This window comes from Denticeps clupeoides, unplaced genomic scaffold (assembly GCF_900700375.1).
Source record: "Denticeps clupeoides unplaced genomic scaffold, fDenClu1.1, whole genome shotgun sequence".
Taxonomy (NCBI): domain Eukaryota; kingdom Metazoa; phylum Chordata; class Actinopteri; order Clupeiformes; family Denticipitidae; genus Denticeps; species Denticeps clupeoides.
This window is the reverse complement of record NW_021629784.1, coordinates 23,326-50,138: the sequence shown is the minus strand read 5'-3', so window position 1 is coordinate 50,138 and position 26,813 is coordinate 23,326. Positions and strand designations below refer to the sequence as shown.

The 26,813-nt window shown below is 40.2% G+C and overlaps 1 protein-coding gene across 7 annotated transcripts in view; it reads right to left on the bottom strand.

The window, feature by feature from the left end:
• Window positions 1-26,813, bottom strand: part of LOC114774179 (BOLA class I histocompatibility antigen, alpha chain BL3-7-like) — a 167,237-nt gene that overhangs the window by 129,871 nt on the left and 10,553 nt on the right. For 5 of the 7 annotated variants that reach the window (XM_028966093.1, XM_028966094.1, XM_028966098.1 and 2 more), the window contains exon 5: window positions 7,954-8,052. In XM_028966093.1, the coding sequence (XP_028821926.1) occupies window positions 7,954-8,052 (99 nt within the window). Of the gene's footprint in view, window positions 1-6,651; window positions 7,535-7,620; window positions 7,697-7,825; window positions 7,844-7,953; window positions 8,053-26,813 lie in introns of those variants that run through there. The other 2 variants (XM_028966095.1, XM_028966100.1) reach the window with 2 other exon arrangements.

The window sequence follows — 26,813 nt, the reverse complement described above, 5'->3', positions numbered from 1 at the left end:
CGAAGCGTAAACTCTGCAGTTCATTTCCAACAGCACTCAAATCCTAGCTTCTCTAGGATTTGCTGCAGGTTCCAAAGAGACAGATATGGCACTCGGTGAGTTGCACATGGAACTTGGCGTACAGTGGTGTGTGACATCCGATCACTTCCAGTTTCGAGTGGTTGTTAAGGAGAACCCACTTACCCGAAGGGGGGTGCTGTCCACAGTTGCCCCTGTGTTCGATCCGGTTGGATTTTGCTTGAAAAACCGATATTGCAACAGATGTGTCGAGATAAACTCAGCTGGGATGAAGCATTACCTGACGACCTTCGACCTCAGTCGGAGTTTTGGCTATATAAATTGAGACACTTTGCAGATGTTCCGCCAAACTTCAAGGTGCAAAGACACAAACTGCATCATTTCTCTGATGCCAGTGTATCCGGATATGGCATGTGCACGTACAAGAGAGTAGTAAGTGCCTCTGGTGATGGGAAGAGCCAGAGTCCTACCATCCAAGATCACAACCATACCCCGACATGAGCTGTCAGCAGCTGTTGTTGCCGATCGCACAGGTGAAATGCTAAAAAAAGAATTGGAAATGGAAATCTCAGAGGAAAGATACTGGACTGACTCCAAGGTGGTACTTGGATACAGCCACAATGAAGCTAGGGGATTTCATGTATTTGTTGCAAACTGAGTGGAACGCATCAAACAAAGTACAGAAACAACACAATGGAGGTACGTAGCTTCCGAAGACAACCTGGCGGATCACGCATCAAGAGGTCTCACAGCAGAGCAACTTATAGCCACAAACTGGTTCAGAGGTCCAGATCTTCTCTGGCAGAAATTTGTAACCGGTGGTGAAATCAAGGTGGGAGAGTTATCAAGCAGTGACCCAGAGGTCAAGAAGATTTAGGTCCACAAAATACAAGCACAAGAACAAAGGTCACTGTTGGATCTTCTACAAAAGTTCTCTGACTGGTCTAGAATGATCAGGGCGGTTGCTAGACTGAAGCACTATGTGAAAGAAGCAAGGGATAACAAGAGAAGATCATGCAAAGTAAGCAACCTTCAAGAGAGAAAGGAAGCAGAGTGGAAAGTCATAAGGATGGCTCAGGAAAAGGCTTTCACACAGGAAATAAAGACCCTACAACATCATGAAACCCTACACACCAAAGACAAGGTCAACAAGCTGCATAAATTGTCCAGTTCTTGATGACCAAAGCATTCTTCAAGTAGGTGGGCGTTTAACACACTCTGCTCTGCATCCGAAAGTCAAGCATCCTGCAATTCTACCGAGGAACAGTCACGTGTCGACTCTACTCATCAAACATCATCATGAGAAAGTTTACCTCAAGGACGAGGGATCATGATGAATGCGCTACGCACTAATGGATTCTGGATTGTTGGATACAGTAAGATTGTTTCATCTTACATCTACAAATGTACAAAGTGTAGAAGGCTCAGAAGGTGTACAGAGCAGCAGAAGATGTCAGACCTTCCAGAAGAACGGATGGAAACTACACCACCATTTACCTACTCTGGGATGGACTGTTTCGGTCCTTTTTACATCAAGGAAGGTCGCAAGGAGTTGAAGCGCTATGGCTTGTTAATCACATGCATGTGTTCAAGAGCGATACACATCGAGATGCTGGATGATCTATCTACAGATTCCCTCATAAACTTGCTACATGCCTTCATAGCCATTAGAGGTGAGGTCCGACAGATAAGGTGTGATCAGGGCACAAACTTTGTTGGCACCAGAAATGAGTTTGAGGAAGCTCTCAAGGAGATGGATCAAGCTAAACTTGACAAGTTGAACTGCGAGTTTCTCATGAGCACCCCAGCATCAAGTCACATGGGTGGTGTCTGGAAAAGACAAATTCGCACCATTAGAAGCATACTCACATCAATCTTGGATGAATCAGCAAAACACCTCGACAGCTCCTCTTTAAGGACATTCCTGTATGAAGTCATGGCAATCATTAATAGCAGGCCATTGACAACTGATCAACTGTGTGATCCATCAAGCCCAGAACCTTTAACACCAAACCACATTCTAACCATGAAGTCCACAATCGTCTCCCCACCTCCAGAAAGATTTGTTAAGGAAGATCTTTATCTCCGTAAGAGGTGGCGTTGTGTTCAATTCCTTGCCAATACCTTCTGGACAAGATGGAAAAAGGAGTATTTGTTGAATCTACAAAGCAGACAAAAGTGGACTAAGGAGGATCGAAATGCTGAGGTTAACGATGTTGTACTCCTGAAGGATGAAGGGACCCCACACAATCGGTGTAAGTTGGCTAAGATCATTGAAGTGTATCCTGGGAAGGATGGAAGAATGAGAAGACCAGAATAAACCAAATTTTTGACTCTATCTCGTGCCTCCATCATTCCTTGAGGGTGCTACAATGTTTGTCACGCTTAAGATATGTGACAGCTTGGAATAAAATGGGGATTTATTACTTACCAACAAACTTCTCGGAATGTAGACTGTCCAGTTATCAGTAAATAGACTATCCAGTTATCAGTAATAGCGTTAAAAAATTCTTCTGCTGTAAACATTCATGATGCTTAACATTCCAATTTGGCTGATCAGCGCCGGCAGTGTTTGGGGTTGGATTTGCATCAGGAAGAATGTTACACACAGCGCTAAAAAAACAGTATGTATACTGCATTCTGAGCGTGAGAAAATTGCAAAGCACCGGGTGAAATCTTAGCCATGTATTAACACCCTTAAGGTGTAATAAAGTTCATTATCATACGTATTCTTTCTGCATTAATGTTACAATAAACATAGTCTTTATTTAACCTTAGTACAGGGTAGAAGTGTATTTAGTTAGCAACAGACCCAAATGGAAACATCAGTGGACCTGGGAGACACACCAGTGGGAGCCTTGACTCCATCGGACCAGGAAAGCCTGATAAGCTGAATAGAATGGGAACAGACAGGCTGGACGGGGAACTAACTCATCCTTCCAGATCACTGTGTGAGTTTATCATTCATTTAATGTACGCAGCCAGTCACCTTGGTATTAAGGAAAATAATATGAGGTCAGGATCAGGATAGTCTATCGAGAAGGGTAACTATCTTAAAGAAATGGAATTTGTAGAAACTACTAAGATCTGGGCAGACTTCAAGGCTGCAGGTTCCTCACTGAAGTGCCTCCCAGCTGTCAAGTGACCAAACATTCATTTTAAATGATCAGATCTCAGAAGATAAAAAAGAAATGTCAATTTAAATGTTTTGACATTTAAGTGAGTTTATTTATTTGTATTCTGTGTCATTCAATGTGATAATAATGGAATATGATTAAATTGTATTTTTCTCTCAGAATGTCAGTGCAGCCCTGGATCCACCTTTTGATACAAACAAAAATACAAAGCTGAAAATCTTCTCTTCTTCTCTAAATCTTCTCTAGAACTTTCATGAGGAACGCTTTACACAGGCTGACAAAAAATATAACAGTAAAATATAATAAATGGTCTGTCATACTGACAGTTTTCCAGAGAATGAACATTTACATTTATGGCATTTATCAGACTCCCTTATCCAGAGCGACTTACAATCAGTAGTTACAGGGACATTCCCCCCACTCAGGGTTAAGTGTCTTGCTCAGACACAATGGTAGTAAGTGGGCTTTGAACCTGGGTCTTCTGGTTCATTGGCGAGTGTGTTACCCACTAGGCTACTACCACCCTTTACGTATGTACAGTGTCTTCACTTCAATTACTACACACATTTGGATTTATGTCAAACATAATATTCACAGAAATGGGTTTTATTTTATATCTAAATTACAATGATTCTGGTTGAACGTTAATTAGGTGAAATTTGTCCAGAGAATCAACAGCTGTTCTAGACCCTAAACAGGCAAAAACAAAGCTGCATGTAACCCACTTAAAGTGGACATGGAGACAAGGTTGATTTTATCCGAACTACGGGAGAGAAGGTGAAATAGGTCAGCAGCATGTTAGTATGCTGGATACAGAAACTTTAGCTGTTTTTTTTTACTGAGACTATTTTGAGTGGAGAGGACGGCGGTATAAAACCTATATGTGTGTAGATGGTGCCCCTTACATGCACAGAAGTTATTTATTAAACTTCTAGATATTTCTTTTCAGTTCTTTTCGTTCTTGTGATGGTCAGTATTTCATCTTCCTCCGTTCTACAGTGTACCTGTATTCGGGAAGATGGTACCTAGTTGTTGTGTTTCAGTTTCTCCACTTCAAGGCGCTATCGGTCCTAAAGTTCCTGCTGTTCCCTGCAGGTACTTTCCATACAACAAAGAACCAGTCTAACCAGCACCGATACAGACGACTTCTCTATTTTCATGTCCAAACCTGCTCTGGTACAGACTTCCTGTCCCTGTTCTAGGTGTAAATAGATAAAGATGGCTCATCTCTATTTAATTTGACTTGAGAGGAAATATTTTGATATTGTTTATAAAGGATATTTCTTTTGCAACAAATTGATATTAAACAAAGCAGAACAATTCCCAAAACCACCGTCCAGCTCTCTGAAAGTCCAGAAAGCCCAACCACTTCATGTTTAGAGTTGCCCAGGACTCCAGTTTAGCGTTTCCTTCAGGTCACATTTTGTAATTTAAATCAATTTACACAGAACAGAGTGAAATTTAACAAAACTACATCTACACACAACATGAAGATGAATTTTTGTTTTTGTTGCTTATGTGATTTGAAACATGAGGGGCCATGAGTACCCTGACATTTTTAAGCATGATGAAAATGGAGATGAACAGTGGATAAATTGTCTCATTGATTCTTCAAGCTTTTTTGCAGTATGACAGGGCACGTTATCCAGCTGAAAGAGGACAATTGTTTCATGTGATTGTGTACTTGAACTTCAGGAGCCAAAATGATTTCAATGTACAGACTTCCCACAATGCAACATGGCCCAATGTTTTACCCACACCTGGCAAACATTGAAGTAAAAGAAAACATGATTCCTCAAACCAAAACACCTTCTCCCACTGCACCATGGTCCAGTTCTGATGCTCACATGGCCACTGTATGATATTTTGGTGGTGGATACAGGTCAGCATGACTGGTCTGTGGATCTGCAGCCCACAAACTGTATGTTTCTGCATTCTGAATTACAGTAGATCTTCTGACAACAGACCAGGCCGTGTTCCACATGTGCATCAGCGATCCTGTCACAGATTCACCAGTTTTTAATTCCTGCCTTATAGATCCCACTCACTGCCAGGTTTAACTGTATCGAGATAAACAATCGTACTCAGTTCATCTGTCAGTGGTGAAGTGTTCAACAATTCATGAACTAAAGATGTCTGTCACATTACACAAAGACAAGGAAAGCAAAAACATTTATTTGAGAATAAAATATTTCAACCACATAAAATCAACGCAGCACAATATATTGTGGGTCTGCTGATGGATTGTTGTGTTTTGTGGTCTGGTCATGTGGGTTTGATGATGTGTTAGAGGACCTGCAGCGTACCATTCTTGTGTCTGAAGACCTTTCTGCTGTTGCTGTTTTTAAAGTTCTTCTTTACAAGGTTAATTTTTTTTTTTCAGTTTTTCGTATTGTACTTTTGATACTGCAGTTTTGGTATAGGTTTTTTATATTAATTATTTTTTAGGTTGAAGTTTATAGTCATATGTACAAAGTACAGCGTACAGAGCACAATTCTTACTTGAAAACCCTCCCACACAGACAGAACATAGAACATGATACATAGAAGACAAAGTGGTGCAGCAGCAATAAATAAGTCACAGAAGGCTCAGTTGCATAAAGTGAATGTGTACAATTTAAAGTGTCCGTGCATAATGTTAAGTAAGTTACATATTGTAAAGCGTAAATCGATTTACGCGCTGGGGTAGAAACTGTTGTGTGTTGTGCGTGTGTGAATTGTCCTGAGTCTCTTGCTGCTCTTGTTCACTTTCTGCTGCGACTATACAAATTTCCCACTTCTGGGACTAATAAAGAATTATGTTAAGTGATACATAAACTTGTTACTTAACAAAACACCCACCCTGTGTAAATTCCCTGCTGCCCAACTATACACTCATCCCAGGATGTTCTACACACCAGGGGTCCCTGACCTGGCTTCTATCCTGATTCATGACCCTCCCTCAGTATTGAACCTGGGCGTCTGACAGTAATATGATGTCAGGTTGTCGTGTTTCAGTCTTGTTCCTGCCCCACCCAGCAGCATAGAACCGGTCTAACCAGAGCGTGTTTGTATGAACTTCATTTCTCTCTTTTCTGTTCCCCTCCTCAGGCATGTGTAGACCCGCCCTGTCTGAGATCATGTTAGAAAACTGGATTCACTGACTGGTTTTAAAGTTATCTGGTGATCACTAGTTTAAAAATGGTTCTACAAGAAGGATGTTTATATATTATCATAAATTTTGATGCTTGATTCATGTTTTCACTATTTACTAAAACTGTAATTTTCTGAGTTGTGATTGTATATTAAGTTGGTCTTTTATCCGGTGCTCATCTCATGGGTTTCCGTCGTTCTGCTTATTTATGTTCTCACTACTTCAAATATCTTTCTAGAATGGCTTTTGTAAATTTCTTATAATTATTTTAATAAACCACATGCTGAAAATGATATCATGATGCATACATTAAACCATTTATGTAAATGTTTCATCATGAATGTAAATACACAGGACCAGGTGTGAATGTGGACTTTTTTTATTCGGTGTGTCTTTCTAGCTGCAACCTCACATAAAATAGAAAAATTAACAAATGTTCTTGAAATGAGTACAATCGCGCCAGTTTTGGTTAACATAAATAAATTGGGTGTTTAGTCGTTCAGTAAAACATTTGGCCTTCGGTACCAATAAAACTCTAAATGAGCATAGAAACAACTAACTACTTTTTAAAAATTGGTTTCATTAGTTTGGTGATCACCATAAGGGACTTATAAAAAACAGGTTTTCAGTTCAGTAGCATAATTTTATTACACAATGTACATCACACGACCAAACACGTCTAGACCAATAAAATAGGTAAACTAAACCCAACATACCTTCCTCCACACAAAGGCTAAAGAGAATATTTAAATTGAAAAGCTATGTACATCCATAAACTGTATTAAAGTGCAAAGATCCTAATAATTAAGAACCAAAATTAGGAGAATAAACACCCCCAACCCAAATGAGAACTGAGGAACCAGGATGGAAAAAAGTCTGAATGCAGGTTTTACTCTTCTTTTGATAGGTGGAGAAACTGTTCCTAATGATCAACAATCCCACAGGATTTTGGTGCAACAAAAAACTACACAAGACTCCAAATTACAGGTTCCTGTAGGACTGTAGATCAGGAGCAACATTGGATCCAGATTTATATTATGTGACAAGCAACACAATATAAAATTTAAAAGAACAATATAATTATAATTTGATGTACAGGTGAAGGTCCAGGATGGAGTGACTGGCAGTACAAATTATAAGAAATGATCTGCTGTCATTTCTTTTTGTTGCAGTCACCAAACCAGACTCTAATGGAGGGACACTTAGTGGATTTTTTGGCTGCGGTGTAGAACTGGATCAGTAGTTCCTGGCAAACAGAACACGGTTCCTCTATAAGAACATTTGTCTTAAAGACTGAATCTGAACACCATAAAATAAGTTGAAATAACTTACTATGTGACCAGAGGCTCAGCAGATGTTCAAGAGCCATCAGACCCTGTATCAGAGCAAACAGACGCTGGAGGAGACGCTAGATTAACAGAAAATGTTTAGTTTAAAGCACAAACATACAAATTCTAAAGCTACACATAATTCATGTTTTAAAATTAAAAATAAAGTCTTAATATTAAGTAATTTCTGAGATGAGTGTAATACTCACTTCTGGCCTTCTTGTAATCTGTATAAAAGAGAAGAGAAAGTATTTTAGTATTTTACTGATTAGTAGTTTCCCCACATGACACCATGTTTGGTGTAGAAGTTACTGATGTTGTTTGCTGTGTCTCTCACCTGATCTTCTCTTCACAACCATCACAACACCAACAACCACAGCGATGAGAACGAGAGCAGCAACAACCAACCCAGCAACGATGACTGGAACATTATTACATGCAGCACTGATGCCTAGAACATTAATACCTGCAGGAAAAGTAAAAATCACTTTTATACTGGACTGTGTGGGGTGTGTACTGTAATAATACAGTACAATAATACACTATACTGGACTGTGTGGGGTTTGTACAAATAATAATCTTCATTTAGGAACTGTTTAGGAACTGCTGTTGCCAAAACAGCAGTAAAGTAAATCAAATGGTCTGAGTCTAGGTGTACTATTTTGTAATGTTCTTTTTTAGTTGTATTCAGTGTTTAATGTGTATTTTAAACAGCACCAATTAAACTTTCTTCTTTGCCTAATAAATTACATAAAGAACATAATGAGAACAGTCAGTTACTTAAACGTGTCCAGTTTCTGTGTAGGGATGGTATAAATGTGTGTAAAAGGCTTCTGTTGTATTTCTGCTTCTTTAGTTGTGACAGATGTCAGTAACGTTCAAATCAGATCAATGGTCAATAATAGAGGAACAGAAGGGTGAGTTTGGAGGGCATTTATATTCTGTTTTTATTTTACTAATAAAGTAATTTAGCTCTCGTTATCATTATTGTTATTGGCTATTGTGCATAGGATGAAGGAATAAAAGATTGTGTCCTCAGTGAAATTCTCTCCACCACACTTGTTGTAAACTGGTCCTGCACATTTCTATCCAAAGGACATTAAAGCAAGAAGACTGATGATTCTGTCTAGAAGCTTCTGTACCTGGACTGATGGTCCTGATCTTCTTCTCAGTCAGGATCATGTGGATTGGGTCTCCACTCTTGTGTTCCACCACACAGGTGAACTGGTTCTTCTTCCACACATCAGGGGTCACTTTGAGTTCTGCACGTTTCTGGAAGGTTCCGTCATGGTTGGGCAACGTCTCACCAACATCTACATCTTCATGCAGGTCCTGTCCATCTTTCTGCCAGCTGATCTTCACCTTATCAGGGTAGAAACCTGTAGCGCGACAGACCACTGGAGAGGAGGGATCTCTCTGCAGCAGAGACACCTGAGGAGGGACTAGAGACAGGAAGAGAGGAGGGGGACAGGGAGAGAAACAGGACGTCTTCATATCAGCAGATCATCCAACAACCTTCAGATATTTAAATATGTATAAACTTGTAGATGTGTGTATGTTTTGTCTCTCTGTTTTACTGTGTTGTTAGTAAATGTTATTTTTTACGTTTTTTGCTTATTTAATGTATTTGGGAACAATGTTTACAATGCAAATATAAACAACAATATTTTCAGAATTTAATAATAATATATAAACAGTCTCAGCGTTTGTGTTTCTCTTTTTTCGGTGTGCTGCTGTACCTTTTCGCGCCAGAATGATCTTCCCGTAGTCAACATACTTCTTCAGCCAGTCAATACAAGTCCCGATCAGGTAGCTCTTCACCTGATCAGCACAAGCTCCACCCCATCTGTGTTTGGTGATTTCATCCAGTGGAACTAGAGCTACATAAGATGTGCTCTTCAAATCCAGTGAGATAAAATCTGCTCCATCGTAACCAAACTGCTCGTATCCGTATATAGCTCCAGTCACATCATCCAACTCACAGCCAAACATCCGCTGAAAAGTGTGGACTCCTGTAAAGAGAAAGTAAGATGGGGGGGGAGTTTATATCCGTGCCAGTGTGTGTTTTTGTTTATAAATGCTTCTGATATCAAATACATTTCATAGTAAAATCACAACTTATGTTTAGATGCTTTTCTTTCATTTTTCTGTCTTCTAAGTAAAGTCTCATGGGTCTGAAATACTGCTCTCTTAATTAAAGATGGAAACTAAAGTTTTCCCCTCAAATGGGATAAATGTGTGATGTTGAAAAAAAGTTCTCCTTCTCCAGGTGGAGTCAGGACACTTGCGGGTCTCAAGTCGCACGTTTTTGGTCTGATCAAGTTTCTCGGTTCTCCAGAACTCCATCAGTACAAGATCTCCTCTATCACTTCTTCTTCTGCTGGAGGAGTGAAGACCTCCTGCTTCTTCTCTCCTCTCTTCTCTCTTCATGTGTGTGTGTTTGGTGAAGTGTGTGAACCTCGGTACTTTACTGTGTGAGTAACACACACTCCTCTGCCTGCGGAAGTGAAGCTTCAGTGTCGGTTTTCTCCTCGTTTTCTTCAGTTTCTTTGGCGCAGAGACTCAGCAGAAGAACCGATAAAAACCCGGCGAGCACCAGACCCACATGGTACCAGTTTACACCGCGCCTCCACATTTACTTCCTTCCATCCACGCTCACCAGGAACACGGACAGTTTATCCTGGTTTATTCCTTGTTACTTGCTCGTCCTTGTGAAGTTTAGAAGGTTTCTTCACCATTTCTGCACCATGCTGCAGGCGGGACTGTGGACCTGCTGTCCAGGTTTATTCTGCTGCTTGGACAGCGGAGTAAAAATCTGATGCTGGAGCGAAGCTGACAGGATCAGCATCTCCACCTTCTTCTTCTTCTCCTTTATTACAGTAGAGCTGTAACTGCACCTCCATCCTCCGCTTTTCCTGTGGAACTTGTTCCGAGGAGGCTGCAGAAGGACAAGATCCCACAAGAAGATCCCACAGGACGGACAGGAGACTTGGCTGCATCTCCAGCCGTCACGTTCCGACCTTCAGGGCGAACCAGAGTCCGCGCTGCGGTACAGGGTCCGGGTAGAACTTCACCCCGACACGGACTACAGAGGGAGATACAGCGCGCCGTGACCCCCCGACCGAGGAGCGGAACGCGGTGACGTCACTGCGGCTCGGAGCCACGTCATCGGGCACTCGCTTTATAAAGGCGCTTCAATCGCAGTAAAATGATAATTTCGTGCTGTAAATAATTTCATGTTGTAGATAATGTGGTGTTTTAAATAATTTCATGTTGTAGATCTGGACTCGCACAGACTGATCAGATCCGCGTCTCCTAAATTCCCGCGTCATGTCTGTGTTTTGAAGGATCTTGTGGAACAAGAGAACTTCCAGCCTGTAGGGGGTGTTTGAGGAGGGAAAAGAAACGGGAATTTGAAGTGAAAGAAGAGAAGTAAAAATAAAGAGCAGGAACGTGGTTCTGAATGTTCGTCTGTCTCCCGTGAGATTTATTTAAGACGCCAACAGAACAAATTGGCGACGAGGACCAGCGCTTCACTACGAGCCCACCGGCCTTTCCTCCTCATGATCCCGGGTACGACATGGCGGAGGATTTTCGGTAATAAAATGCTGGTGATAAATGCTGCGGGGACACATGGCCGGACGCGAGGAGACGTGCTGTCTGGCTGCATTGTCTGTGTCCCGAGGGACATCTCTTGTTCTACTCTGGAGAAGGTCGGTGGTCTCCTGCAGAAACTCGCGATCTTGTACCAACGGAGGATGAAATGATTCGTGATCAGCTCAGTGAAGACAGAGAGAAGTTATTTACTGGAGGACGATCTTCCATCGCGACGCGGGTAGAAACGCCGATTAAAAATGAGCCGAGATGTCCCCACTCGCGCCTGTACACGACATTACAGCGTGTCGCTTCCACGGGAAGAGCACGACGCGCCCGGCCACGTTACCGGAGGCAGAAGAAGCAGAACAACATGCTGCAGACCTGGAGCCACCAAGCATCTAACTACCGACAAAAAATGTCCAGCTTCTTCAGTGAAGTTCATCTTGCTGAAGTTTGCAGATCCCTCACCAGTGAAGTGAGAGACGTGGTAGTTCCGGAACTTTCTCTGCTCTGTGTGGATCATGTTAAACTTCTGGCTGGAGGTCATGAGAAGGTTACCTGAACTGTTCACACTGAAGCCCTGGAGATAACTGTAGATGCTGGAGCTTCTGTATTTATTCTTCCGGAAGTAACGTACAAGCGATATTTTACTGACCGCCAACTCCGCAAGTGAATCTGGTCACTTGTGCCAAACGTGAGCTGTCGGTAGTCGGCTGTTTTCAAGCCTTCGCTGCCTCAGCTGGACGCAGCAAAAGAGTTTCAGCCTCTTTCTACGTCGCTAAATCCGGATCATCACTGCTGGGCCTCGACCGGATTAAAACTCCGGATTTCAGCATCACGGGAGGAGAAGTGCAAAATGCTGCAGGGGAGAAAGCAAACGCACAACCAGCTACCCGGCAGAAGCCGTCAGTATACGGTGTTGTTCCCGCTCCATCCTGCCAACTTGGGAGTGAAAGGATTCAAACACGAAGTCCAAGTAAATAGCGAAGTTCAACCAGGACGTCAGAAGTGGAGACGTCTACCATCGAGCGTACGTAAAGAAGCGTCAGAGGAGCTTCGGAGGTGACTGCAAGCAGGTTTAATCGAACAAGTGGAATCTTCTGAATGGCCGAGTCCTCTAGTTGTAGTACGAAGACGCAAAGGTGGACTGCGTTTATGTGTGGACCTTCGAGAACCCAATAAGTCCATAATTATGGATGGCTGTCCACTTCCAATCTTCTATAGTCACCCTCAGCCACAACACTGCCCCCCTCCAACAAGCCCCGCCTCCCAGCAGCCTCCCACAAGCCCCACCATTTCTACCCCATGCTGCAGGTGGGACAGTGGACCCTGTTTTTGACGGTCTGGTGACCAGCAGGAAGCGAGGGGGGCAAATAAAACTTCATCCCGACACGGTCACTTATTCAGAGGCGGGTTCGGGCATAAAGTGTAATAATGACACGTCACCTACACAGACTGTCGCTGTTATATGAGAGATCAGGCAGGTTCAGGTGGTGAAGGACGTAGCTGGATGGTATAAGTGAGTAAGAGAGAAAGGAGATAATTTGTACAGTAAAGGTTACAGATCACGTCCTACTGAAGTTTTGTGTAACTTTCAGTTCAGTTTGTCTGGTAATTTGTATTTTACTCAGACCAAGTGGAGATGAAGCACTGAGTCTTCAGAGAGTCGATTCACCTTCATCTCCCATCATCTCTCAAATCTTCTGATGTTACTTTCAGAGAAATCAAGAAATTGTGCTGCTTATTTCTTGGTTTTTCTACTTTTTCTCTGTGTCAGGGTGGGAATAATTAGTATTTTGCTAAGTGTGTGAATTAATGGCAATTTGTAAATGTTTAATGTAAACAAATACTTGAAATTTGAAGACACATGTATAAAATAATAATGCACAAATTTACTTCCTGGGTGGGATGTAAATGTGGACATAAATGTAAGTGCGTATGGAAACCAGGTGGACTGAGCGTCCTGCTTTAAAACCTTCAGCCTTAATAAGAAGTATAAGCTGGAAAATGATTGCATCAGTTTTCTGTATTCTGTGACATGAAGGTCGGTGGAGAAGTTCGTGAGAACTGAAGAAGAATCTTTAACAGATGAGGACTTCAAGTGGACAAATGACATTACTGCACTATAATTTACTCAAATTTTCATGTGGGTTTGTAGTTTCTAAGAATTAAACGTCTGATAGAAAAGACTCAGGACTTGACCGCATCAGCCACAGCAAATCAAACAAAATAAACGTTCTGGATCATTTCTTGTTAGCCGACAAAAACCTAGTTTCCCTATATTAATAAGGTAATAACTTTTATATTCAGTTGTATTTCTCTTATTTTAAATTGTCAGAACAACAGTTAGAAAACTGATTTGTAAGAGTTTAGTTTTTTTTATTATTATCTTGACTTGTATCATGAAACTTTGATAAACTAAAAATGACTGCATTCGAACTATATGTAGATTAAATAAGATATTTAACTAATGACCAAGATAATTATTATTTAAAACCAGGATTAGATTTCTACTCACCGCTTGAATGGTTAAAACGCTGCATCAGGGTACCAATATCGACTTTGAATCCGGCTTCAGTTCCCTGAATATTCAGTGTTTCACTGTTCCAGTATTCTGGTCCTTCATTATTCTTGATCCAGTCCACCTTGGGAATCATCTGCCTGATGTTACTGTCATAGTAAACAAACTGCTGTCCATCCACCAGACCAACATCAGTGAATTCTGGGACATTAATTCCCCGCGTCACTCCAGTGTAGAAATACTGCAGGGAATGAGAACCTGTAAATAAATATTAAACACAACAAAAATAATTAATAAAAATATAGAAAATATCTCTCTCTCAAATAGACTCTGAAGTGGATGAATCTAACAACTAAATAAGATTCATGATATTAAAACGCAAGACGATACTATAAAATTTCTAGTAAAAAGTCGGGATAAAATGTTGTTTGTACCGCGTACCTCCAGAAACAAGATGAACGCTGATTATGAAAAGCAGAGCTGCAGCCTTCATGTTGGAGTTTATTCCAGCAGCGAGATGAACCCGGACAGGAATTTAAGTGACTTGATTCCCCGCCGTCCGGAGTTTTTATATCTGAGAATCTGAACCAATAGAATCACGCAGCAGGTCTGACGTCACTTAAAACCAGGAAGAACAGCAGAGTCTGGGGTTTAGTCTCGAAACTGAAAGCAACGTCCTGAACAAAGCTGGTCACTTTCAAACACTTTATAACATGATATTTTATACCCTGTATTATTGTCCATTTTGTGTATTTCGTTAAACCCAATTAATGCAAAACTAAATTCCAGTTTGAATTAAGGGGGTCGTGGAGCAAACATGTCTTTTCAAATCTGTAAAGTGTGGCACATAATAAACAATATCTTAAAATATCTTGATAATCTGTTGTTGCAGGACATGGTCTTTTTCTACACTAATTACTGTACTGAATTCACTGCATCTATTACATAAAAAAAATAATCTGAATAAATTGATACCTAAACATGTATCTGTTTGGATGTCCATTTTGTCGCAATGCCTTATTATTTTATTTAATTTGAATACGCATGTGCTAAATGAGTCGGTTGGATGTTGCTTTTCTACAGGGAGTGCAGAATTATTAGGCAAATGAGTATTTTGTCCACATCATCCTCTTCATGCATGTTGTCTTACTCCAAGCTGTATAGGCTCGAAAGCCTACTACCAATTAAGCATATTAGGTGATGTGCATCTCTGTAATGAGAAGGGGTGTGGTCTAATGACATCAACACCCTATATCAGGTGTGCAGAATTATTAGGCAACTTCCTTTCCTTTGGAAAAATGGGTCAAAAGAAGGACTTGACAGGCTCAGAAAAGTCAAAAATAGTGAGATATCTTGCAGAGGGATGCAGCACTCTTAAAATTGCAAAGCTTCTGAAGCGTGATCATCGAACAATCAAGCGTTTCATTCAAAATAGTCAACAGGGTCGCAAGAAGCGTGTGGAAAAACCAAGGCGCAAAATAACTGCCCATGAACTGAGAAAAGTCAAGCGTGCAGCTGCCAAGATGCCACTTGCCACCAGTTTGGCCATATTTCAGAGCTGCAACATCACTGGAGTGCCCAAAAGCACAAGGTGTGCAATACTCAGAGACATTGCCAAGGTAAGAAAGGCTGAAAGACGACCACCACTGAACAAGACACACAAGCCGAAACGTCAAGACTGGGCCAAGAAATATTTCAAGACAGATTTTTCTAAGGTTTTATGGACTGATGAAATGAGAGTGAGTCTTGATGGGCCAGATGGATGGGCCCGTGGCTGGATTGGTAAAGGGCAGAGAGCTCCAGTCCGACTCAGACGCCAGCAAGGTGGAGATGGAGTACTGGTTTGGGCTGGTATCATCAAAGATGAGCTTGTGGGGCCTTTTCGGGTTGAGGATGGAGTCAAGCTCAACTCCCAGTCCTACTGCCAGTTTCTGGAAGACACCTTCTTCAAGCAGTGGTACAGGAAGAAGTCTGCATCCTTCAAGAAAAACATGATTTTCATGCAGGACAATGCTCCATCACACGCGTCCAAGTACTCCACAGCGTGGCTGGCAAGAAAGGGTATAAAAGAAGAAAAACTAATGACATGGCCTCCTTGTTCACCTGATCTGAACCCCATTGAGAACCTGTGGTCCATCATCAAATGTGAGATTTACAAGGAGGGAAAACAGTACACCTCTCTGAACAGTGTCTGGAAGGCTGTGGTTGCTGCTGCACGCAATGTTGATGGTGAACAGATCAAAACACTGACAGAATCCATGGATGGCAGGCTTTTGAGTATCCTTGCAAAGAAAGGTGGCTATATTGGTCGCTGATTTGTTTTTGTTTTGTTTTCGAATGTCAGAAATGTATATTTGTGAATGTGAAGATGTTATATTGGTTTCACTGGTAAAAATAAATAATTGAAATGGGTATATATTTGTTTTTTGTTAAGTTGCCTAATAATTATGCACAGTAATAGTCACCTGCACACACAGATATCCCCTTAAAATTGCTCAAAATAAAAACAAACTAAAAACTACTTCCAAAAACATTCAGCTTTGATATTAATGAGTTTTTGGGTTCATTGAGAACATGGTTGTTGTTCAATAATAAAATTATTCCTCAAAAATACAACTTGCCTAATAATTCTGCATTCCCTGTAAGTAATGCATTTTGATGCTCATGTTGCATCCGAGGTTCCTGAAAGCAGTCAATATGTTCGTGACAAGTTCCGCGTAGTTAAGGGCCTTATTGTTGCCCAGAAAGTTTTTCACCACCATAACAAAAGCCTTCCACGCTTCCAGCTCCACTTCGTTCATTGACTTTTCGAACTGAGGATCTGTGATGAGCTGACGGATTTGAGGACCGTCAAAGATGCCAGGCTTTGTCCAATACTTTGGTGAACTGCTTAATCAAACCAAGTTTGATGTGCAGTGGTGGGAAGAGTATCTTATCTCTGTCCACCAGAGGGTTGTTGATGACGTTCTCTGCTCTGCAAGGCACCAATTCCTTCTGTTCAGGCCAGTCCTTCTGTATGTAATGATGAGTTCTGTCCCTACTGTCCCACATGCAAAGGAAGCAGGGGTACTTGGTAAACCCTGACTGTCCCAACAAAAAGTTCACCATCTTTAAGTCAACACAAATATACCAGTGATGCTGATCATAGCAAATGTACTTCACTGCTTCATACTTCTCCTTCAGTGTAGTCGAGTGTGCGAGGGGTACAGAGGCATAGAGGTTGCCATTGTGCAGCAAACACATTGTGCAGCAAACACATTTCAGTTGCCATTGTGCAGCAAACACATTGCTTGCTGCTGTCAATGAACAGTCTCCAATCTGTGGGTTCGTATTGTGGCACTCCAAGCTTCTATAGAAGTTGTGCAATATCTGAACAGTACACCAAATCCTTCTCTTGAGAGAAATAACATAGGTAGTCTTGATGTCTGTTGCTGTAGAATGTGATGCGAACGCTGTCTGAGAGTAAGTTTTTGTCCTTTAGTCTGGATGCTAATAGTTCGGCAGATGATTTTGACAAGCTGAGATCACGAACTAGATCATTAAGCTCCATTTGAGAGAAAAGCTTTGGCGCACCGCTTTCATCAACCAAATATTCTTCTTCATTTTCTTCAACACTGGAAGAGTCTTGGTCGCTAATTACAGGAAGTTCTGCAAAGACAGGTATTGGGATTTCATCACAATGAGCTACAGGACGACGTGCTGATTCAAGATCAGGATATGTCAGGTTGTTCCGTTTTTTTCTGTTTATCCCAGTCACATCAATAGCGTAAAAGTAGCAATCAGTGTCATGGTTTCTCGGCTCCCCCGAGACCATGGGTATTCCAAACTTCAGACAACTCTTATGACCCTTGGTCCACAGATACTCAGTGCAGTTTTTGCATACCATGTGTGGTGCCCAAGCTTTGTCTTGGTCACCTAGTGCCATACTGAAATAAGCAAGGTATGCACGCTTTACAAAACTTGTGATTGGTTTCCTGTTATGAACAAGATTGTATTCGCCGCAAATGTAACAGAAGACATCAGGCTTATTTCTGCAAGATCTTCTTAATGATGCCATCTCATTAACTTTGAAACTCTAAATAACAATATTTGTAATATGCAGCAACAAAATTTTAAGTATAGGCCTATAAATGAGAAACCCACACGCACGCACACAATGTAGTTTACGTAATGCTTTGCATGGCATCAGTTTATTTAATTTCAACAATAGATAAAAAAGTTGACATGGTAGTGCAAAACCAATGTGATTTTTGGATTTAGTGCATTAAAATTATCCTAGATCAGCTATAAAAAGTTAGACCTCTTTTTCACTGTTGACCAGTGTTATTATTGCCTATTGAGAATATAACCTAAAATTTTAAGATGGAAGTATGAAAGATCTTTAACTGTGTCCTTAGAACCATACAGTGAAATGTTCTCCACCACACTGTTATAACCTGGTTCTATAAACACTTCTTCCCACAATCCTGAGGTACAAGCAGGACCACACAGGAGTGAATCATCACCTCACAACATGGACCCTGGACCACCTCACCAACTGACAACAGTACGTGAGAACTCAGGGCTGTGTGTTGGACCATGTGGTCTGCAGTACGGGGGCCCCACAGGGAACGGTTCTGGCCACGTTCCTCTTCACTATCTACACTGCAGACTTCACTCTGTGACTTTGTGGTGGCCATCTTTTATGGTGTGGTCTGCTGGGAAGGCAGATTCGGGTCTTTTCTGCCAACCGCTGCCAGACTCTACAACAGCTGACCACACAAACCCACACATCCATTACACCATCTCAATTTCTCTTAAGTGCAATATGTGTATATTTATCCTCTCTGTACATATGTAAAATCTCACAAATATACATTTTATGTATATACTGACATATTTTTTATTTTTACAACTCGACATAGTGTCTGTGCTATTGTTTTTTGGAGCTCTTATCTTGTCCACTTCCTTCAGTGACAATGTAAATTACCCACTTGTGGGACAAATAAAGGATCATGTTATCTTAAATTATCTTATCTTATCTTACTTCTATCAAAAGGACTTTAAAGCAAGAAGAGTGATGTTTATATCTAGATGCTCCTGTAAAGATGATCCTGATCTTCATCTCAGACAGGGTCATTTGGATTGGGTCTCCACTCCATTCACTCCACCACACAGGGGAACTGGTTCTTCTTCCACACATCAGGGGTCACTTTGAGTTCAGCACAGGCTCCGTCATGGTTGGACAACATCTCACCAACATCTACATCTTCATGCAGGTCCTGTCCATCTTTCTGTCAGCTGATCTTCACCTAATCAGGGTAGAAACCTGTAGCGTGACAGATCACTGGAGAGGAGGAGTCTGTCTGCAGCAGAGACACCTGAGGAGGGACTAGAGACAGGAAGAGAGGAGGGGAACAGGGAGAGAAGTCCAGTGAGATAAAATTTGCTCCATCAAAACCAAACTGACTGTACCATCTGTAGATCCAGTCTCATCATTCAATTCACAGCCGTACATCCACTGAAAAGTGTGGATTTATGTAAAGAGAGAGAACATTTTATTATTGTTTGTATATCTAAAATATAAAATTAGAAAAATTCATAAAATGTTTTATATATTTCAACCATGTATTGATAAATAAATTAATGACAAAATAAATTATCTAATGAAGACTTCTATAAATCTTCATGCTACCACGTGAAAGAGAAATTATTTTAAAAAGCAACAGTTTCATGTTTTTCTGTAGTTTGCAACAGAAAAAATAAAAAGATCAGGTCAGACATCTCCAGTTCATTTCAGGACTGGAGGAGGAACCCCAGCAGTAAAACCTGCTGCAGTATCCTGTGATCGAACACAGTAACAAAACAGTGATGATCAGCTGCTTGAAGTTATAAAATGATTCTTTTATTTTGTAGGATAATATAATGTAACAGTGAGAAACACTGGAAATTTGTAGAAAATTGAAGTGAACAAAGTGCAGTGATTGTCATTGTGAAACACTGCAACACAGCACGTGGTGCACACAACGAAATGTGTCCTCTGCTTTAACCAATCACCTTAGTGAGCAGTGTGGTACTGGTCTCAGGGATTATTCTGCCCTGTGGCTGGGAGACCAGGATCTGCGTCTGGTCCTGCAGGAGGGTCTCCGTAGAATCTTTTGCAGTGGCTGGCGTGGATTCATGTCGCCCTTTCCGATCAAATTCAAATTCAAATTTTATTTGTCACATACACAGTCATACTGTCAGGATTGCCTGCAGCTGGGCTCCACACCTGACTCCAATCCTGACGCCCCATAAATGCCAGGCATGAACTTGACTTCCGTGAGTGAATGTTTTTATGTTTTGAATTGCCACACGCCTGCGGGTTTGTTTATGTTCTTTATTTAAGTTAAATTGTTTTCGGCCACCGAGCCGCGTTTATTTGTTTATTGTTTGTTTTATAATAAAAAAAAAAAAACGTTCCCAGCATGTCACACCTCTGCACTTCCTTCCCCCGTAAGTCTGTAGACGTGACATCTTTTTTGTTTTCTAATTGAATTGACATATTTTTAATGAGTAAAACAAAATCCCTTCTAGCAGGTTGCCCTCTGACTGCCATCTGGCCTCCACAACTAATACAGAATGTAGCAGCAGCTTCCCAAATTGTCCCACTCCACCCCACTGCTACACACCCTACACTAGGCTACCCCCCTCCCAGCATCAGATTCAAAATACTGATGCTGGCCTACAAAGCCAAACATGGAGTAGCCCCATCCTACCTCACAGCCCTTATTACACCTCGCACTGCACCTCGTATACTCCGAGCCTCCAGTACTGCTCGCCTGGTCCCTCCATCTCTGAAGGTACGAGGAAGACACTCATCTAGATTCTTCTCTGTCTTGGCCCCTCGGTGGTGGAAAGATCTTACCCTTTTGGGTAAGAACAGCACAGTCGCACAGTATTTTCAAATGGCATCTTAAGATCTTCCTCTTTAGAGAATACTTAAGCTAACTTGTAACTTTCTTATAGTCTGACATATGCAAGAAAAACGTATAACATGAAAGCATGAAGTGTGTCTGCCTGTACTAGCTGTAAACATAAATGTAAATATCATGTGTAATTCAATTAAATTAACTCAAAACCAAGCATCATTATATTTAATCGATAATTTTGCATGTAATGTGTTGCCTAAATTTTTCTGAGTAGATTCATTTATTTACTGTATTCTTTACGATAAAAATTCTAATGAGTTGATGTAAAAAAAAAAAAAAAGTTTAATACAGCAGCAAATTAATTAAATGTTGGTATATAATATTTAGAATTCATGAATACTTGTGTTTTCCCATCATACCACTATCTAAATCGTTCCATGTCTAAACCTTCTAATCACGTCCTGACGTTGTAAACAAATAAAAAAAAAACTACAATTTGACCACAACAAACAGGATGAATGCCTACAGTATATTTGTATTTTTTTAACCTTCTGATGCTGAAGGGCTTCACTGTTCGTATATTTACTATGTGTATGATTGACACACACACACACACACACACACACACACACACACACACACAAAAACAGACTTTTTCTTTTCCTTGCTAAAATAAAACTAATCGTCACGCTGTTTTATGAACAAGCCAGAGGTATTTCATTTATGGTTTTCAGATGATATGACACACAAAACGTTAATAAACTCACATGTTTATTTAGTTGAACCATACACAGACTTTTGTTTATCAAACTGATATATTTATGAACATGAACATTTTTTTTTTCAAGATTCTTTTCAGAAAATAAAATCCTACATTTATTAACAATGTTAATTTCCTCTGAAACTATCCCAGCTTGTGACCGCTCCTCATTGGCAGTAACAAGGTCTTCACCACCCAGCAGATAACCAACTACTATTTAGTGCTCGCTTGAAACTGATGTTTGCAAAAATGACCATTGTTGGTGGTTTACGACCCCTCATATCAATGACACAGACCCACAGTTCACACACCCTTAGACTATCTTTTAAAAATAGAAACCTTGTTTTTCACTCAAGGATTTACTCAACCTATTGTTTCAGTGTTAAACACATACTAAACACAATACTAATTTTAATACAATGCAAACACTATTCATATACTTACTGAATATGGTATCCCATCAGTCATTTTCCAAGAGATACATCACATAATGGTATGTAGGAAGCATCACACCATTGACACAGGACATAACCTGTTCACACACACACACACACACACACACACAAACAGACTTTTCCATGCTAAAATAAAACTAATCATAATGCTGATTTATGAACAAACCTTTCTCCAAAGGTGTCTCATCTATGGTTTTCAGATGATATGCCACACAAAAACTAATCATAACACTGTTTTATGAACAAACCGTTCTCCAAAGGTGTCTCATCTTTGGTTTTCAGAAGATATGCTGCACAAAAACGTTAACAAACTATAATTTCTATTTAATTGAACCACACACAGACTTCTGTTTATCAAACTGATATATTTATGAACATTGAAAAAACTTTTCAACATTCTTTTTAACCATGTTTTTCCACTATGGATTATGTAAGATAATATTGAAAAATATACCTACACACTTTCTAACCACTTTTTAATATAGTTCACATCAGACATATATATATTTTAGACATGATTTTTAATATTATTATCAAGTAACTTCAAATAAATTTCTCATGTTAACAATTTCATATTTTCTGAAATCGTATCAAGGGGTGTGATTTTTAGGGAAGTTTCATTTATTTGTATATTTTTTCTACAGTATATTTGTATTTTTTTTATCCTTCTGATGCTGAAGTGCTTCATTGTTTGTAGATTTTCTATCTGTATGATTGATTCTCGCTGGTCATATTATTAGGTAGACCTCGTTAGTACTCGGGTGGACCACCTTATGCCTTTAAAACCACATTATTCTTCATGGCATAGCCTCAAAAAGGTGTGGAAATATTCCTCAGATATATTGGTCCATACAGACATGATAGCATCATGTAGCTGCGGCAGATTTGTCTGCTGGTTGTCTATGATATCTGAAGCCAATATCCGAAGGTGTTCTGTTTAGTAGTTTCCCCACATGACACCATGTCTGGTGTAGAAGTTACTGATGTTGTTTGCTGTGTCTCTCACCTGATCTTCTCTTCACAACCATCACAACACCAACAACCACAGCGATGAGAACGAGAGCAGCAACCACCGACCCAGCAACGATGCCTGGAACATTATTACCTGCAGGAAAAGATAAGTGTAAATTACTTTTATACTGGACTGTGTGGAGTGTGTACTGTAATAATACAGTACAATAATACAGTATACTGGAATGTGTACTGGGTCAATATTAACATGTATTAATAATAATAATCTTCGTTGGGCCACCTGAATTTGACAAATTCTTGCCAAAATAGCAGTACTTTAAATTCAATAGTGAAGTCTGAGTCTAGGTGTAATATTATTGTAATATTCTTTTTTTGTCTTATTCTTACATGTGTCACTTTAAGAATTCATCTATGTTTTGTGTTTTAAAATTTTCTGTTTAGGGGGGTTGGTGGACATGTGTGTAATAAAAATAACATTTAAGTTAAATAAATGGTCAATAATGGAGGCATAGAAGGGGTGAGTTTAGATCGGGGGGGAAACTGTCCCGTTTATCTTTTTAATCCAGCTCACCAAAGATTTGTTAGGATTGCCGAAATAAAATCATAATTATGAATGTGTTTCTTAGAACTTGTCCTGTAATGCCCGGCGTTCCCGGTGGTGTGTTAGGTGCAGATGGAGCTGAAAATCTTTGCCTGAACCAGACAGGTTTTTACACTGACTTGCACAGTAAATGAGAGGTCAGGTGATTCGTTTCGACCAGCAAGAAAGATGGAAAAATGGTGAGAAGGTACAGAGTTGAAATGGACTGTCGATTAGATTTTTGATTAACTTTTTTTTTAAAAACTTTGACCGTGATGTTAATAGATGTATAAACGACACATTGTTGAGGTTCACATTTGAAGCACCCAGCTTCATTCTGGCTTGAATAAGAGCTATTTAATTGTGTCCTCAGCACCAAACAGTGAAATGTTCTCCACCACACTTTATTATAAACTGGTTCTATAAACACTTCTAACAAAGAGACTTTAAAGCAAGAAGACTGATGATTCTGTCCGGTACCTGCCCTGTTGGTCCTGATCTTCTCCTCAGTCAGGATTATGTGGATCGGGTCTCCACTGGTTCTTCTTCCACACATCAGGGGTCACTTTGAGTTCTGCACATTTCTGGAAGGTTCCATCATGGTTGGACAACGTCTCACCAACATCTACATCTTCATGCGGGTCCTGTCCATCTTTCTGCCAGCTGATCATCACCTTCTCAGGGTAGAAACCTGTAGCGTGACAGACCACTGGAGAGGAGGGGACTGTCTGCAGCAGAGACACCTGAGGAGGGACTAGAGGCAGGAAGAGAGGAGAGGAACAGGGAGAGAAACAGGACGTCTTCATATCAGAAGATCATGTTGTTACTGTGTTGTTGGTAAATGTTATTCTTTACATTATCACATCTACTGGATGTTTTTTTGCTTATTTACTGTGTTTGAGAACAATGTTTACAATGCAAATGTAAAAAATGTTAAGAATATTTTAATCTTAATAATAAAACAAACAGTTTCAGTGTTTGTGTTTCTTGTTGTTCTGTGTGCTGCTACAAGTCTGGGTCAGGTAGTTCTTCCAGTACTCAGCAGCAGCTCCATCCCATTCCTGTTTGGTGATTAAAGCCTGTTGAACTGAAGCAACTGTAACGAATTAGCTCAAGAGGAAATATCTATAATTAATTATAACTGGTTATAATTAATAATAAACATTTAGATTAGATTTTGGGATAAACTGTAGCAGAATTAATGTTACAATTACTTGATCTGTCCGTCCACGGAGCAGATAATATAATTATTTATCAATTCTGGGAACGATTATCCCCCCTTTTGCCAGGAAAGGTAGCTTTCCCACTCTGCGTGCTAGCAGTAATTTAGCATGTAGCTTAAAGGGTCAAACGTTCAGTGACTCCAGATGTGCGCAGCACACAGAAACAAACGATTGTGAATTTAGAGAATTTAATAAACACGACTATAGCTAACATAAAACAATTAGACAAACATATACATACAGGGTAAAGGAAAGTGATGAAAAGAGAATGGCAGTATTACACATCAATTAACCACAGCCTAATGAGAATCGTCAGAGAATTCTTAAGTTCACCTTAAAAAGGGGTTTAAACGTGCATCTAAATAGTAACTTGCATTGGTCCTTGTTCATGCAAAAGAGTCCTGATGTGGTAGGGTCACGATCCTCAACTTTTAGATCTTGAGCTGGAAGTCCTCCTTGAAGGTAAACTTGCCAAAGAGTAACAAAGTGTTGAAAAAGTGTCTCGGGAGGGAGAAGAGAAGTTCTGAGCAATGCTTGCCTGTGTGACGCTCTTTTTGATGCTTTCTGGCACGCCCATCATGTGGCCTGAAAGGCCAATCACAAGTGTGGCATTTTGGCGGGAGAAGTTCCCTTTGTCTGGGTTTACGACTGACCGGAATTTTTATGGCTGGCCCAGAGAGAAACTGTAGTTCGTTGCAGTTACAATTTCTACCTTATAGAAATTGTATGATGTATTTTGTGATCACATGGTATGCGTCACTGTTTCAGTAGTAAAGAGATGTTCCTTCTGATACCAAGAAAGGGACCATTAGGAAGTAGGAAAGTGGAAATACACTTATACACTTAATTATAGGTAATTAGAGTTTACCTAATGCACAATAGAAAGTTGTAACTAGTATAATTCATACAAGGGAACGTACACACAACGCGTGCATATACGGGATCCACTTATAATCACATATTCCTAGCACAAGATACAGACAATGCATTTAAGTGTGTGCGTGATTGTGTATTGCAAAGGTGGGGCCAGGCAGGAGGTCTTTATGGAATGCTTTGAAGCTTGGAACCCCCATGAGCAGTTTGCAGACCCAGTCTGTTTAGCATCATGTTTGTGACAGTGGGGGAAGACGGGACGATCAGGCTGAGGGTCCAGGTTTGTAATTTGTATGTAAATGTCAAAGGTTAAAAGGTTCTTTGAAGATCAACCATCTGTGATCCTACGCAGACGCTACACAACCCAAGATGTGCTCCTCAAATCCAGTGAAATAAAATCTGCTCCATCGTAACCAAACTTGACCAAGTATCCATCTGTAGCTCCAGTCTCATCATCCCACTGACAGCTGAAAAGTGTGGATTCCTGTAAAGAGAGTTTTAGAGAGTTTTATTATTATTATTGTTTTGCATTCATCTGCCTTGCATTAATCATACTGGAAAATGTTGTGTTTTTTAACTATGTATTGATAAAAAGATGGGACCAACCTCTGTCGATTATTGGAAGTAACATTACACCTGCAGGCTGAAACTGGCACTCAGCTGCTCTGCTTTTCTCCTGTTTGTGAAGTTTGGTGAAACTCAGGGGTCGTGGTTTGTGCTTTTGTTATTTTTATTTCTATATGCTTGTTTGTCTTTTGATTTATTGAAATGGGTTCTTCCTCTTCTTTTTGTGTCTTTACAAATTTAGACCCTTTTTCGCTGGAATCTGTTAGATTGTAGACCCCTTTAGTGAAAAATCTAGAAACTTTTAAATCAAGTCTTATCTGCTTAAAATGTGACATTGTTTTGCAGGTTGACCTGGAGAAAACGAGAGAAACACATTTCGTCACTTTAAAGTTCCTCTCTTAGTTATTATTCATAAAGCAAAAGGCTGAAGCTTAGATGTCATCACCAAACTATTTCCAGGGCAGCTCTCTTCTCCTTCTCTAGACACACAACATCTCACAGCAGTGAGACAAAACAGACAATTGGGCTGAATTTGGACATTTTCACTCCCTTGAATGTCTGTGTGTTTAGTTATTTTGAGGGGAAGCAAATTCACACAAATTCAAATTTACTTAGTTATGACAACTCTTTTTTTTTTTTTTTCCTTTTTTCTAATTGAATTTACAAATTTTTAATGAGTAACAAAACTCTCTTCTAGCAGGTCTGCCTCTGACTGCCATCTGGCCTCTACAACTAAGAAGAATGCAGCAGCATATTCCC